General features: G+C 44.3%; 1 protein-coding gene across 1 annotated transcript in view; it reads left to right on the forward strand.

Annotated features, from left to right (window-relative positions):
- gtdc1 (glycosyltransferase-like domain containing 1) overlaps window positions 1-15,738 on the forward strand; it is a 98,008-nt gene that overhangs the window by 67,750 nt on the left and 14,520 nt on the right. The window contains exons 5-6 of the mRNA XM_034186273.1: window positions 6,116-6,214; window positions 6,543-6,680. Coding sequence (XP_034042164.1) covers window positions 6,116-6,214; window positions 6,543-6,680 — 237 coding nt within the window. The remainder of the gene's footprint in view (window positions 1-6,115; window positions 6,215-6,542; window positions 6,681-15,738) is intronic.

Raw genomic sequence — 15,738 nt, forward strand, 5'->3', positions numbered from 1 at the left:
CCTTCCACATCTTCAACAGAGTCAGGACTCACCTCAGGAAATCCCCCAGAGTTCGCCGGGCCGCGGCGTCCGACGGCCGCGCTGCAGCCAGCGCCCTGGATGGGAGTGACTGAAGGGTCACCTCGTAATGACTCTAATGTGGATCCTAATGTGTTCTAATGACCGGCTCAGGCTCCTGCCACCGAGACCGTCCACTGCACCGAACGGCCGCCCATCAGCGTTGTTAAGTGGTCGTGATTCTCATCTTTATGCTGATGAGATGGTTTTGAAGTGATGCCCCCTGAGACGGTAACCTCAGCGCTTTAAAACCTTTTACTCTGACTGAAGTAAAGCCAGGACGGCTTCGTCCCTGAAGGCTGCAGAGTGCTGGACCACCTCAGCCCTGCCAACCAGCCAGAGCCCGGCCCGACTCCGCCCCCAGGAATCTGCAGTCAGCCTGCAAATAACACTTGTGTATCTTTACTGGTTAATGATTTTATCCAGTTTGTAAGATGTTCCAAGCTTTTTCTAGAAGTGCCGTCTTCGGATGTTGTTTTTGGTCATTAAGTTCAGAGCAGAAAGCGTCACAACCTGAAATTACTTCAGCTGCGCTGTTGAATTTTCAGCACTTGTAGAGAAATAATTAAGCTGTACTTGTTCAAGTTTATTCTGCACTTTGCAATAAAATAAAACAAAACTGATTTCTCAGCCAGTCAACCCATGCAGCCGAAAGGGTGTAGGTAGAAGCAAAGCTTATATACACCGACCCCTTTGACCTCAGCAACTTTTACTTATCGCAACAAAACCAATAAAATGAGCAGAACAGCAAAACACAGATATCTTAAAATAAACTCAAATTCCTCATCATATCCACACCAATAACAGCACACATCACATATAAAAAAAAACAACAACAACAAAAACCAAAGTAGAGAAGCTTGAATCTTCGACTGGACTGGGTTGCTTGACGTGAGTTCTTCTCTACAAGAGTCAAGACAGAAGTCAGACTACCAGAGCAAGAATTTTAGCTGAGGAAGCTTCTGTGATTTGAAGCGAAACGTCCTCACGTCAAGCAACCCAGTCCAGTCGAAGATTCAAGCTTCTCTACTATGGAAACCACCTGGACAACTGAGAGCCTACACAGAAACAAAAACCAAAATTAATAACTTAATTGTCCTTACTTTAACCAACAGCTATATAGTCCTTCAACCATATATTGAATTTTCAGAGAATTTAGACAATTTTCACATATTCAGAGAACATCATTTCCTTATATTGGCGTTTAAACTGATTGACATTTGGACATCGCTTGAGTTCCTTCAACAGATTATTCCATATTTTAAGGCCACAAGTAGAACACAAAAGCCTTTCGTGGTCGTCCAAACGCCAGCAACTTTAAAATGATACAAGCCCCTTAAATTATATTTTCCCTCTCTCTCCTTAAAAAATTCTTGAATTCTGAGGGGCAGTTGCTTATTTATCACTTTATACATTAATTGCGCAGTTTTAAATGTAATCATATCGTGAATTTTTAATATTTTAGATTCAATAAACAATGAATTGGTGTGATCTCCATAACCTACATTGTGAATTGTTCTTAAAGCTCTTTTTTGAAGAATGAATGATTGCAACTTGTTGTTTTGATCATTTTAACATGTTTAAATCACTCTTTCTGAGTTTCACTATAGTTTTACTATAGTTCTGGACTAAGTGGAATAAGCAAAGTGCTCATCACATCTGCGCATGCGTGGGACAAACGGGGCAAAAATTCGAGCTCCCAAACTCACACTGCTCCCACTGAATTTCATATATAGTAGCATTAGCAGACTGTAAAAGTTAAGGCTTTTACAGGGATTGTTTCAAAGGCTTTAAGCCTTAAGTGATGCATACAATAATGACAGGGGCGCATTGTGCTGTTTTCAAATGCTTGAACAGAATTTATAGGCTTGAAAGTTGGCTGAAAACACACGATTGCAAAGCTCCGCTGAGTCCACACAAAGACGGAAAGAAGATGAGCCATATAAAAATAACTTTAGTTAATTTAACTTTTCTGCATAACTAAAATGGGATGTGAACCATTATCTTTTTTTAATGTAATGTCTAAGCTCAGCATTACTGGGTCTGTTTGGGGTTCGAGCTTTAAAATCAGGTCAGCTAGGATGAGGGAAGCCAAAAATATGAAAATAATTACAGCTCTTGTGGTTAATAATCTGATCAAACAAACGTGTCGGTTGTGATATCCATTTCAGTAAAAGGCAAGAAAAAGGTGAAAATACAAAATACAACACACATTAAGTAGAACAACTAAACTGGGGGGGGGGTCGGCGTCCATCCAGAATGCATCCCTGGTCTGGGGACTGCTGTAGGCCCCCGGACCCCCTGCTGACATAAGGCCACTTTCACCAAAAAGCGCCCCCCCCCCCCCCCCCCCCCCCCCCCATTTCAGCTCCTGGCTGTAGGCCTGATATTTTAATTGGTGTTGAATTAAGTAAAAACTGCAGAAAAGCTGTCCTCTTAAAGTGTTTTTTTTCCCTGAAGTATTTAAATAATGTGCAGGTTAAAGTCTTTCTATAATGTGATGCTACGTGAGAAAAGGAGCAGCAACAGTTAGTGAGTGAAATATAATCTGTTCAGCAGAACAATTTGCTCTTTTCTTAACTGTCTCCACCTGCTTTTACCTTAAATCTCTAGTCATTCACGTCATCAGGAGAGTCATCAAGGGAGCCATCAGGAGAGGCGTCCGTCCCATCATTAGGAGGGCAGCTGCCCTGTCATTAGGAGGGTGCTAACTAGAGCACAATAGGTGCTAATTAGAGCTACTGTTTAGTCACTAGCCTATAGCAGTCTGCCTCTCTGTAGGAGGGGTCTGGTTAGGTTTAAAACTCCAGCTTTTGTGGCTTCTGTTTATTCTTCTCTACAAGAGTCAAGACAGAAGTCAGACTACCAGAGCAAGAATTTTAGCTGAGGACGCTTCTGCGATTTGAAGCGAAACGTCCTCACGTCAAGCAACCCAGTCCAGTCAAAGATTCAAGCTTCTCTACTTAAATCTCTAGATTGCAATGACAAAAGGGTTTCTGTAAAACAGTAGATGGTGAACAGATTATGATTTGGCTGTAAAAACATTTTCAGTCAGAAGATTTATATATATATTTTTTGCTTTAATCTCCGTATAACTGTAATTTATCTGAACTCCTGCAAACACACCATCATTATGAACTGGTGAGAATCTGTTTAGTTGTAAAATAAATGAATGATATTTTCAGTCTGACTTTAAAAATCATTGAGATCAATCAGATGTTGTGTCACGACTTTGGCTGTTCATGTCATCAGACTGTAATCTTATTTCTCTGATGAAGGCATGATTCTGTGTGGTGTGTAATGGGGTAAAATGATGACGTGGTGACTCCTCCAGCCGGTGTATATTTTTCGGCGTTTAGCTCAGATGAAGCAGGTTAGCGAGGGGGGCGGTTCGGTGTTGCCGTGGCCTTTAATGTCCGTGCGGTTTTTCATTACCGGCTCCGGGAGACACTTGTGATTATTGCCAATAAAGGAAATTAGATCAAATGATTTTTGACTTTGACTCTCCCCTTCATCCTTTCATATTTAATCAAATGCACAGAGGTAAAGTCATCAGAGAAATTGCTGTTGATTTATAAATAAGCTAATTGGAGCCCCCCCAGTAGATACAAGCCTGTTTTTATTGCTGCTAGTCAAAACCTCTTCATCCAATTTCTAAAATGGCTTATTGAATAAAATTTTCCCAGGGGCCTCGGAGGCAGCACCATTGGTCATATCTAACCACAAGCGCCCGACTGTCAGAGAGGAAGAAACCGAGTCCATGTCTCTTATGTAGTAAATCCATCAGCGCGCTTTGCTCTTTGGCACTTTTATCAATCAGCTTGTCAAGGTAATGTCTTAATGTCCCGCTTCACAAGCGCTCGTTATAGATCCTTTAGCAGCATTACTCCTCCCAGTGCTTCATTCTGAGTTTTGTACACCTCGGGCGGTATTGTTGCTCCGCAGACGAGCCGTTATATCTCCACCAGAAGCTGTTATCAGATCAAAGCGATAAGTGCTGCGGCCCAACAAGGAAGGAGGCATGACGCAGCGCTCTGGCCGCACGCAGACACAGAAGGTGAGCTCGGCTGATTCAGCCTGACAGCCGGTGAGGAGACAGAGGAGGAGAGAGCAAAAAAACAAAAACCTACGAACAGGAAAATTGACATCTTTCAAACAATTTTTAGTTCTTTTCAGGACTCTGTTTTGAGAAGCCGTTCATGCACAGCAACAAAAACAGTTTCATTCTTTATATCTCCTGCTGTATCTGTTTCCAATATACAGCTTTTTTCCCTCCCCTGTGAAGTCTGTAAGCCATGTGTCGTGTTCTTGGATGCGGCGCAGAGATGCTGAGTTGGTGAGTTGATTCAAACGCATCAGAGCGTTTTCTGGACTCCTGAGACGTCCTCATCTGAGACCAGGAGTCCAGAAAACGCTCTGATGCGTTTGAATCAACTCATCTGAGACCAGGAGTCCAGAAAACGCTCTGATGCTTTTGAAGCACTCAGCGCAGAGACGCAGAGGCAAGAAAAACTTTTTTTTTTTGTAATTATTGCATATCAAAGCCTGGATGACTTTGATGTCATAAAGGTGGAAGAGTGTTTTTCATGACGGTGACACGCTGAGAATTCGTCGGTGTTTCTGTTGGAAAACAGTCAGCGGTGATGTCAAGTGTTTGTGCTTTGTTGTAAATGGGCTAAAACCAGGAAAAACACTGGTTTGGTCTGGAAGAATGTGGTCGTCTTTTTTGTGAAGTGCCTGTGAGCTTCCTGCCAAGCAGCACTCCCACCCTCATAAATCCACAGAGCCGGTGCCAGAACTTCCAATGTGTTTCCCATTCCTGCTGCAGTGACATCAGCATCTTTCCATGCTTCTCCTTGTCCCCACGCAGCTCTTGTCCCATGCTTCTCCTTGTCCCCACGCAGCTCTTGTCCCATGCTTCTCCTTGTCCCCACGCAGCTCTTGTCCCATGCTTCTCCTTGTCCCCACGCAGCTCTTGTCCCATGCTTCTCCTTGTCCCCACGCAGCCCTTGTCCCATGCTTCTCTGTGTCCCCACGCAGCCCTTGTCCCATGCTTCTCTGTGTCCCCACGCAGCCCTTGTCCCATGCTTCTCTGTGTCCCCACGCAGCCCTTGTCCCATGCTTCTCTGTGTCCCCATGCAGTCCTAGTTTCCATGCCTCTCCTAGTCCCTGGGCATGTCTTTGCTTCTGTGCCTCTACTCGTCTTAGTGCTTGTCCTCATTTCCCTGCCTCTCCTTGTTCCCTTGCATGTCTTTGTTTCCTTGCCTCTCCTTGTTCCCTTGCATGTCTTTGTTCCCATGCATGTCTTTGGTTTTTGTGCCTCTCCTTGTTCCCATGCATGTCTTGTTTCCGTGCCTCTCCTTGTCCCCTTGCGTGTCTTTGTTTCCGTGCCTCTCCTTGTCCCCTTGCGTGTCTTTGTTTCCGTGCCTCTCCTTGTCCCCTTGCGTGTCTTTGTTTCCGTGCCTCTCCTTGTCCCCTTGCGTGTCTTTGTTTCTGTGCCTCTCCTTGTCCCCTTGCGTGTCTTTGTTTCTGTGCCTCTCCTTGTCCCCTTGTGTTTCTTTGTTTCCATGCTTCTACTTGTCTTAGTGCTTGTCCTCATTTCCGTGCCTCTCCTTGTTCCCTTGCATGTCTTTGTTTCTCTGCCTCTCCTTGTCCTCTTGCGTGTCTTTGTTTCTGTGCCTCTCCTTGTCCCCTTGCGTGTCTTTGTTTCTCTGCCTCTCCTTGTCCCCTTGCATGTCTTTGTTTCTCTGCCTCTCCTTGTCCCCTTGCGTGTCTTTGTTTCTGTGCTTCTCCTTGTTCCCTTACATGTCTTTGTTTCTGTGCCTCTCCTTGTTGCCTTGCATGCCGTTGTTTCTGTGCCTCTCCTTGTCCCCTTGTGTGTCTTTGTTTCCATGCTTCTACTCATCTTAGTGCTTGTCCTCATTTCCGTGTTTGTCTTTGGCCCTGTACAGGCCTTGCCGGACGTTGTTTGCAGTGGTGGGGTTCCATTTCCAGTCATGTCTGTGTCAGATGTTTTTTGTGATCACATTTCTACAAGTTGTTCTGCTTCTTTATGCAGGCTTCTCCCCAAACACAAGCTCCTCCGCCGGGCTGCAGGACTGTCTCCTGGTGAGGACATCAGTGCATCGGGCACTCAGCACCAACTCTGCATCACACGGTGAGACAACGTGGAATCCTTTCTGCTGACACACATTCCTCTTTTTTTTGTGCTCATTAATCAACTTGTTATAATTTCTGAGGGGTCGGAGCCTTTAAACGTTGTGAATTCAAAATATAACCTGTGTGAAATGCAAATAAAACAAAATTTCATTATACTTTGTGAAATGTTTGGTCCCGTCATGGAAAAGTGTTTTTTTTTTTTTTTTAATTTTACATAAAAATATGACATGAAACGATAACGTTCATAAGAGCTTGTCTTCTTTAGTGGGACGCAAACTCACATATCTGAGGGATTGACCCAGTAATGTAATATTTAATACTCGCAGGTCTGAGGATCTTCATTCAGGTGGAGATGAGGATGTGGTTCCAGGTCAGACCTTCCTTGAAGCTGACCCGAGAAGCAGCGAGGAGCCTACAACGGGACCACGCGTTAAAGCTCTGCACATCGTCTGGCCACACAGGTGGTACGTCCACTTTATTGTCTTAATACTGACCAGACGAGCCTGGTGGGAGGTCTCAGTGCTGACTGGTACCCAGGTCCAGATGTTCAGGTTTTATGTTCCTAACCCACCAGGAAAGTATTGACAGTGCTTCACCTCCTCCCGGTTTTGTTATCTTAAAGCCTTATTCCAAAAATGGAGTAAATTATTTTTTTTCCCTCAAAATTCTACTCACAGTACCCCATAATGATTATGTGAAAAATGTTTTTTGAGAGTTTTTGCAAAATTCTTAAAGATAAAACTAAGAAATCACATGTACCTAAGTATTCACAGCATTTTCCAGGAAGCTCAACATTGAGCTCAGGTGCCTCTTATTTCCGCTAATTATCCTTTAGATATTTCTACAGCTTAACTGGAGTCCACCTGGGGTAAATTCAGTTGATTGGACATGATTTGGAAAGACGCACACCTGTCTACATATAACGTCCCACAGTTGACAGTCAGAACACAAACCAAGCATGACGTTCGCATCCACCAGGGCTCATCCTAGAGCTGGCCACCTGTTTAAACTGAGCGATCACGGGAGAAGGACCTTAGTAAGGGAGGTGACCAAGAACCTGATGGTCACTCTGTCAGAGCCCTCTCTCCACAGAGCTTTCCTCTGTGTAGAGAGGAGAACCTTCCAGAAGGACAGCATCTCTGCAGCAATCCACTAATCAGACCTGTATGGTAGAGTGACCTGACGGAAGCCACTCTTTAGTAAAAGGCACATGGCAGCCCACCTGGAGTTTGACAAAAAGCACCTGAGGGACTCTCAGACCAGGAGAAACAAAATTCTCTGTTGTGATGAGACAAAGATTAAACTCTTTAGCATCATGTTTGGAGGAAACCAGGCACCATCCCTACAGTGAAGCATGGTGGTGGCAGCATCATGCTGTGGGGATGTTTTACAGCAGCAGGGACTGGGAGACTAGTCAGGATTGAGGGAAAGATGAATGCAGCAACGTACAGAGACATCCTGGATGAAAACCTGCTCCAGAGCGCTCTGGACCTCAGGCTGGGGCGACGGTTCATCTTTCAGCAGGACAATGACCCTAAACACACAGCCAAGATATCAAAGGAGTGGCTTCAGGACAACTCTGTGAATATCCTTGAGTGACCCAGCCAGAGCCCAGACCTGAATCTGACTGAACATCTCTGGAGAGATCTGAAAATGTCTGTGCACCGACACTCCCCATCCAACCTGATGGAGCTTGAGAGGTGCTGCAAAGAGGAATGGACCAAACTGTCCAAAGATAGGTGCACCAAGCCTGTGGCATCATATTCAAGAAGACCTGTGGCTGGAATTGTTGCCAAAGGTGCATCAACAAAGTATTGAACAAAAGCTGTGAATACTTATGGATACATGATTTCTTAATTTTTTTATTTTTAATAAATTTGCAAAATTATGGGGTATTGTGTGTAGAATTTTGAGGAGAGAAAAATTATTTGATCCATTTTTAGAATAAAGCTGAAACTAGGGCTGGAGCTATTGATTTATTTTAGTAATAGAGTATTCTATCAATTATTCTGGCAATTAATTGGATAAAAAGTACTTTTGCATTTTTAAACAACATCAACAGTCCAGGGCTCTCCCTAAGCAATGGCACAATGTCGCAGCGTTATCACACAGATTGTCAAATTTTAGTGTATCCCTTTCTGTTTTCCTGGGTAATTATTCAGCGCTCCCCTGACACCGGCCCGTAAGCCCAGGCGGTCGGTGTAATCCTCAGTTAGTCAGGCTGCACCTGAACATGAGCACAGCAGTGCGACGGTTTACCCAAACTGACTCCAACAATTTATCCAAATTGACCCAGTCGGACTCCATATGACTAAATGAAGTACTTTTATTTATTTTCGGAAATGCGCTCTGTTCTCAGAACAGAACATGGAGTGCTGTCTCTCCCTCCCTCTGTCTCACTGTCTCTTTAGAATGCTGAAACAATAAACAAGGGATGTTTAAGTACGTTTGTGAGTACTGCCAAATTTTTTTCACATTCACCCCGATGTGAGGCTGCTGCCATACAAGCAGTGGTGGGCATAGTTCTGCTAATCTGCTAACCGCTAATTAACAAAGCTAAATTTTTTGTTAGCTGATTAGCTTTTCAGTTAACATTGAAAAGCATCAGTGGACTAATTAACGTCCGCTAAATTTAGTTCCGACAACATTTGTGAAGCTTGAAGTCATACATTATAGTGTTTGCCTGTTACATGTTTTGTAGCAGACAGAGAGCTATGAGAGAGAGAGAGAGAGAGAGAGCGAGCTCAGTCCTCTGCCAGCAGAGGAGAGCTGGCTACCAGACAGAAAAGAAGAGAAAATAAAAAAGATCATTTATTTTCACACCATACAGACTTGCAGACTTATCACAGGAGTCATGCACAGCAAGACAGTTTTGACTTGTGGTTAAAATTTTAAACAAGCTAATTCTAGATAGGTTATTGAAATTAATGTCACCTCTGTCATTTTACAAACTGAAAATATCAGCTATATGTTTTAGTTTTAATGTAATGCAGTAATTTTGAAGGTTTTAGCATTTTACAGACACGCATGCCGAAATGTATTATGGGAAAATTATTTTCCTGTCATCAGTGGTTGGTCGGTATATGTAAAAAACAAAACAAAAAACACAAGTTTCTGTAATGTGCGTTGGTTTTTACAAATCTGTATTTGTAAATATTCCATCTACTGGATGGCAGTGTTCATGGCAGTGTGAATACCAGTTGACACACATTCGCTAAAAGTGCTGAATCAAACAGAATTTTCAGTTTTCGAGAATTTTTCAGTTTTTTTTTTGTTGTTTGTTTTTTTTTTTTACAAAAAGAAAATGACAAGCGGCTGAAATGGGCTTCCTTAGGAGGGTGGCTGGTGTCTCCCTTAGAGATAAGGTGAGAAGTTCTCTCATCTGTGGGGAGCTCGGAGTAGAGCTGTTGCTTGTTCATGTTGAAAGGAGCCAGCTGGGGTGGTTTGGACATCTGGTAAGGATGCCTCCTGGGCGCCTCCCTAGGAGGTGTTCCAGGCACCCCGGGGAAGACCCAAGACTAGTTGGAGAGATTATATCTCCACACTGGCCTGGGAATGCCTTGGGATCCCCCAGTCAGAGGTGGTCAGTGTGACCCAGGAAAGGGAAGTCTAGATAAGTGGTTGAAGATGAGTGAGTGAGTGAACTTCTCAGTTAGCGGATTAACGGTTATTGAAGCTAACTTTTTGGTTAGCTATGCCTACTACTGCATACAAGACACTCACTACACAGCGGAAGTAACTAGGGGATTAAGGACCTTGCCCAAGGGGCCTTACTGATTTTCTGGTTTGAACTGAGGCTCCTCTGTTCTCAAGCCCAACACTTAAACCACTAGACCATCACCTCCGCTATACCCGACTAATCGTGTCAGCCCGAGCTGAAACATAACAAAATGTGGAAACCGTGAAGGGCTGTGAATACTTTCTGGATGCTCTGTATCTCTGTCCTCAAATCCCAGCAGTCATTATCTTTAAAACACACAAACTCATCTCACATTCACTGACACGTAAACCAGTGATGTCATTTCATTACAGCGACGATCAGAATGATTGATTTGTGGAAAAATATGTCATTCTGACTCACTTTTTAACCATTAAATTGTAAAACAGATTTTCTAAGAGACACTTTATTTTGTATTCAAATCAAGGCTTGATGATCTCATATCACCAAGATGATCATTATTCACCTGATCTGGAAACAGGTTTGGATTTTGAACCTTCTGGGTTGAAGGTGCTATATATTATTTTTCTGCCAGTAGGTGTCCCACTAGCTCCACATTTCAACACCAAACTGTTTCCCTCCTCAGCCACTCCTCCCCATCCCTCCCTCTGAGATGACGAGCGCTGTGTGTTGGTTGTATTCCGACCATGTTCTTGCTCAGTCATTTGTTGCACCTGAATATTGACTTATGGAGGAATTTGTGGAAACTGACATTTTTAATGTAACGGCAACGTGATGAATTGTGAGAGCTTCTGTTCCTTTAGAAATGTGTGGGCGGGGAATCAGTTTCACAGGTTAGGACTCATGTGCACAAAACATGCACATGTTGGCGGACCGGGAATGTAAACAAGACCAAATAACTGCACACACCGAGGGCGCCATCTGAAAAGTCTGTTCTTCAGTGTTTCCCTCCAGTGAAATTTTTGTTATTTAATTTGTATGCTAGCACCGTTATCAGGTATTGGAGACGTTAGCTCCACTGTTACTGCACAGTTACTGAGGCAACAAGCTAGTAATAATTGTTATTGCCTGTACACGAGTCACATGTCATGAAAACCAACATGCAGCCCAAAAAAATGTCAGTTAGTAAAACACCAGAACCCCCCAACATAGTGGTACTGCATCATCATCATCATCATCATCACTGTGCATTTGTCGCCGTGCGTCGTGACAAAAGCTGCCATGGTGTAATCTGGTCTAAACTGAACAAAACACAGATGGATTATTTCTGCTGATATCCAGACGTTTGGTTTTTATTCCGTCCTAAATTAGGATTTACATTCAGAGAGGAAGGCGCCCCCTTCATCTGCCTCTCTGCTCCCTCTGCCACCCTGTGGGGTTTCTTTTTTCTTGTTGCTGTGGCTGGTTGTTGGTTTTAATCTGCGTGTGACCTGGATCCTCAGATTATGGGACGGTCATATTGCCGGCGCTGCTTTCCAGGAGGGGGAGCTGCTGGGGGGGGGGCAGCTGTTTCCAGGTGAGCGTGGCTGCACAGCGGTGAGTTAAATCTGAGCCTCACAGCTTTTAGTCGTGAGGCTCAGCGGCACGAAGAGGATCAGCTCTTACCTCAAGAGGATTGAAACGAGAAAAAAAAAAGATCCAAACAAACGCAGCTGTTCACCAAAACGCTGGAAACATCATCTGAACATGCCCACTCTGCATGTTCATAATAAAACACCAGTGAGAAATATCTGAAGATAAAAGCAGCACCAGGTGGAAGTTCATTTCCACCAGTGGAGGAAAAAAGTTTTTCCAACCTTTACTAAATCATTATTTCCAATCATTATCAGGCAGCACCTCATAATTAATTCTTATTGTTGCATAATTACAGCTGTTATGACTTAGCACATGCTTATTGCCACTTAGCACCTGCTTATTATGACTTAGTATCTGGTTATTACGACTTAGTAACTGCTTATTATGACTTAGTATCTGCTTATTACAACTTTGGGGGAGGTGATGGTCTAGTGGTTAAGGTGTTGGGCTTGAGTCCAGAAGATCATGGGTTCAAATCCCCGCCTGACTGCAAAATCACTAAGGGCCCTTGGGCAAAGCCTTTAATCCCCTATTGCTCCCGGTGTGTAGTGAGCGCCTTGTATGGCAGCACCCTGACATCGGGGTGAATGTGAGGCATAATTGTAAAGAACTTTGCGCATCTGATGCAAATGGAAAAGCGCTATATAAATGCAGTCCATTTACCATTTATTACAACTTGGTATCTGCTTATTACGACTTAGTATCTGCTTATTACGACTTTGCACCTGCTTATTACGACTTTGCACCTGCTTATTACGACTTTGCACCTGCTTATTACGACTTAGTATCTGCTTATTACGACTTTGTATCTGCTTACTACGACTTTGCACCTGCTTATTACGACTTTGCACCTGCTTATTACGACTTTGCACCTGCTTATTACGACTTTGCACCTGCTTATTACGACTTTGCACCTGCTTATTACGACTTAGTATCTGCTTACTACGACTTAGTATCTGCTTACTACGACTTTACACCTGCTTATTACGACTTTACACCTGCTTATTACGACTTTGCACCTGCTTATTACGACTTTGCACCTGCTTATTACGACTTAGTATCTGCTTATTACGACTTAGTATCTGCTTATTACGACATAGTACCTGCCTATTACGACTTCGCGTCTGCTTATTATGATGTAGCATCTGGTTATTATGACTTAGCATCTGGTTATAATGATTTAGCATCCCTTAGCTTTGACTTAGCATCTGGTTATTATGAGGTGGCAGTGCTGTGGTAGCATTCTCTAAACATCTGCGTCTCAAAATGGTGACTTGCCATATTATGACTTTGTATCTCAAAATTTTGAGATAGCATCTTGTAATAAAGGATTATTAACTGAGCACGAGGTCTGTACGGGGAAATATCAGACCGAGGTGTTAGTACGGACCGAGCGCCATCGAGGTCTGATTTCCCTGTACAGACCGAGCAAGTGAGGTTAATAATTCATTTATTATATGGCTGTTACATATATAAACACACAAACTCACAGCATCGCCCAAATATGCTGCTGGAGGAGTTGGGCTCGTTTGCTTTCTTAAGCTCCATTAAGTAGTTGTTAACTGATGGTCCTATTCGTTAGCTGGTTAGCTCTCAATCTGTGTGTTTTTTTTTTTTTCTTTCAATGCTGTTTAAGATATTTTTGGAGTACTTTCATGTCTGACGGGCAGCACAGTGGCTTAGTGGTTAGCACTGTTGCCTCCCAGCGAGAAGGTCATGGGTTCACTTCCCTCTTGTGGCCTTTATGTGTGGAGTTTGCATGTTCTCCTCGTGTTTATGTGGGTTTCTTCCAGGTGCTCCGGTTTCCTCCCACATCCAAAGACATGGCGTCCTGTCCTGGGTGAACCCCGGCTTGATATGGGAAAATATCAGACTGGTAATCAGCCAGTCAGAGCGCGCGTAATGTCGCAGCCATATAGTAATTAGTATTATTGCAGCACGGTGCACTGTCTCTGTAGAAATATCTTGATGTGTTTCAAAGTCATATTGATCTAGAGGAGTTTAATCTCCTGAACTCAGCGGTGTCTCTGTGCACGTTGGGTTTTCCCCAGAGTGTGGACAGACTTCTGCTGCATGTTGGACGTCTTTCCAGAGAGACACACCGCCGTGTCCACTGCTGTGTCCACTGCAGTGTCCACAAGGATTTCTGGTCCAATATATGGTCCTTCTAAATATTTTAAAATCTGGAGGTGTGACACCAAACGTGTGTGGGACAGAGGAGCTGAGACGCAGCGCTGAGACTCGGTTTGTGTGTTTTCAGGAGCCTGTTTGCTTTAAGTCTCAGGAGTTCTCTGCTTTTTCTCAGACACATAAAGGCATTTCTATTTCTTTCAGATGGTGAGTTTTAAGTAGAGTCTCATCTGTCACATTGTCTCCTCAACAAGCATTTCTTTGTCTTTCAAGTGTCCTTTTAATTAGGTCTCCTTTCGTTTGGTTTTCTGGTGATCGGGCTCGTTTCACATTGTGCGTTGGAGTAAATAGTATTTGAATTTTAAAATGCACCTCTTGGGTGCTACATAAAGGGGAATATTTAATCACCGATCTCTAAATGAGAGGATCTTATTTTCTTTTGGGTTGCTACGTTATGCATATTAATGAGATTTCAGAACATACTTACTTTCTCCACACTTGATCTTTTTTTTTTTTTTTTCATTTCATCTTCGTCTGCATTCATCTTGGAGGTCACTGGGGTGATGAAGGACCACAGAGAGCTGCAGGAGCTCCAGAGGATGTAGGAGACCACAAAGAGAAGCAGCAGACTGGAGCTGGGTTTTCTCAGTCAGGACGGACTGGACCTGAACATTCCAAAGCACCTGCAGCTTTCTGAGGGTTCGACATCGAGAACAGAAAAAACACAACCATCTCAACAGCTGCAGGATGGTTTTGGATAAATGTGGAACTGACACGTATGTTTATGGTCCAAATGTCCACAAGTCGTGTTTCGGTGATTGGTTGGATCTGGGGGTTGCCACACTGGAAACCTTCAGAATGAACCAGGTTTGTGTCATCAGCACCAGGACGTAGAAGATGAACTGTGCAAACTGTTGCTGCTCGTCTGACCAATCAGCACGCGCTCCTGAAGATTAAACAGTGTCACATGACGCACGTCGTCATCTTCCTGAAAAGAGCAGCGCTGTGAACAAACGGCTAAAAAGTTTCAGTTTGACTTTAATGTTTCAGAAGGTCAAAGGTCAGATGTTGGGGCATCAGTGGAAATATTTCTACGTTGACTTCTGATGACACGCAGACGCCATGTGCCCGCCGCAGCCGTACTTCTGTTTGTCACTCACATGCTAATCAGCGCGCTGACAGCTCAGAGTCAGCGGCGTGTCGCTGGGGGTTAACGGTTCTCATTAAAGGATCTGGATCATCAGCGGGAACCCGGATTCCTCCTCAGCGTTCCCGCTGTCTGCTTTCACTCGCTGCTCTGTGTGTGTGTGTGTATCGCCACACATTAATTAGCACTCCTTTCAGGCGGGGGGGTAGGGTCGAGTCTCTCGGTCTTTGGTCTTTGTCCTCTCCTGTCTCTGTAACAGGAGGATTCCTTTGGTTAGGGAATTAGCTCTGAATCCACGAGGGAAGCTGCAGAACGTGTGACCAGGAAATGAGAAGGAATTAGCTGCTCAGTAATACCTCACCTCAGGAAGTCCCGGTGAGGTGGAGGACATCTGCTGGATCTGGTTCCAGAGACCTCAGACTTTGACCTTCACACTTTGACTTCATCCTGCTGAATGTCTGAGGAAAACAAATGAGATTTGACAGACCTGTGGGAGGAGTTACAGCTGGCCTGCAGCAGGAAGTCATGTTACATGATGTCAGACCGCTGACCCCTGAGAAGAGCACAGTGATCTGATCCGCCACCGCACGCTTAGTCATGAACACGCTGGTAGCTGATCAGGGTAAAGATGGTGGCGTGGGTTTTGTTTTTTGTTTTTTATTTTGTTTGAGTTGAAACACCCGATTTGGGTGTTTGGAACCATCCAGACTCCTGAATCTGACAGATCTCAGTCAAGATTTACACCCCAAAACTCTACACTCTGTTCCACCAGAGACCCGAGGAGTTGTCATCATCATGAGGGAGCGCTGCGTTTACCGAGGTAGTGCTCGGCTGTGTTTACTGAGGGAGCGCTCGGCTGAGTTTGCCGAGGGAGCGCTCGGCTGCGTTTGCCGAGGGAGCGCTCGGCTGCGGCTGCCGAGGGAGCGCTCGGCTGCCGAGGGAGCGCTCGGCTGCCAAGGGAGCGCTCGGCTGCCGAGGGAGCGTTCGGCAG

The sequence above is a fragment of the Thalassophryne amazonica genome, chromosome 14 (assembly GCF_902500255.1).
Source record: "Thalassophryne amazonica chromosome 14, fThaAma1.1, whole genome shotgun sequence".
NCBI lineage: Eukaryota > Metazoa > Chordata > Actinopteri > Batrachoidiformes > Batrachoididae > Thalassophryne > Thalassophryne amazonica.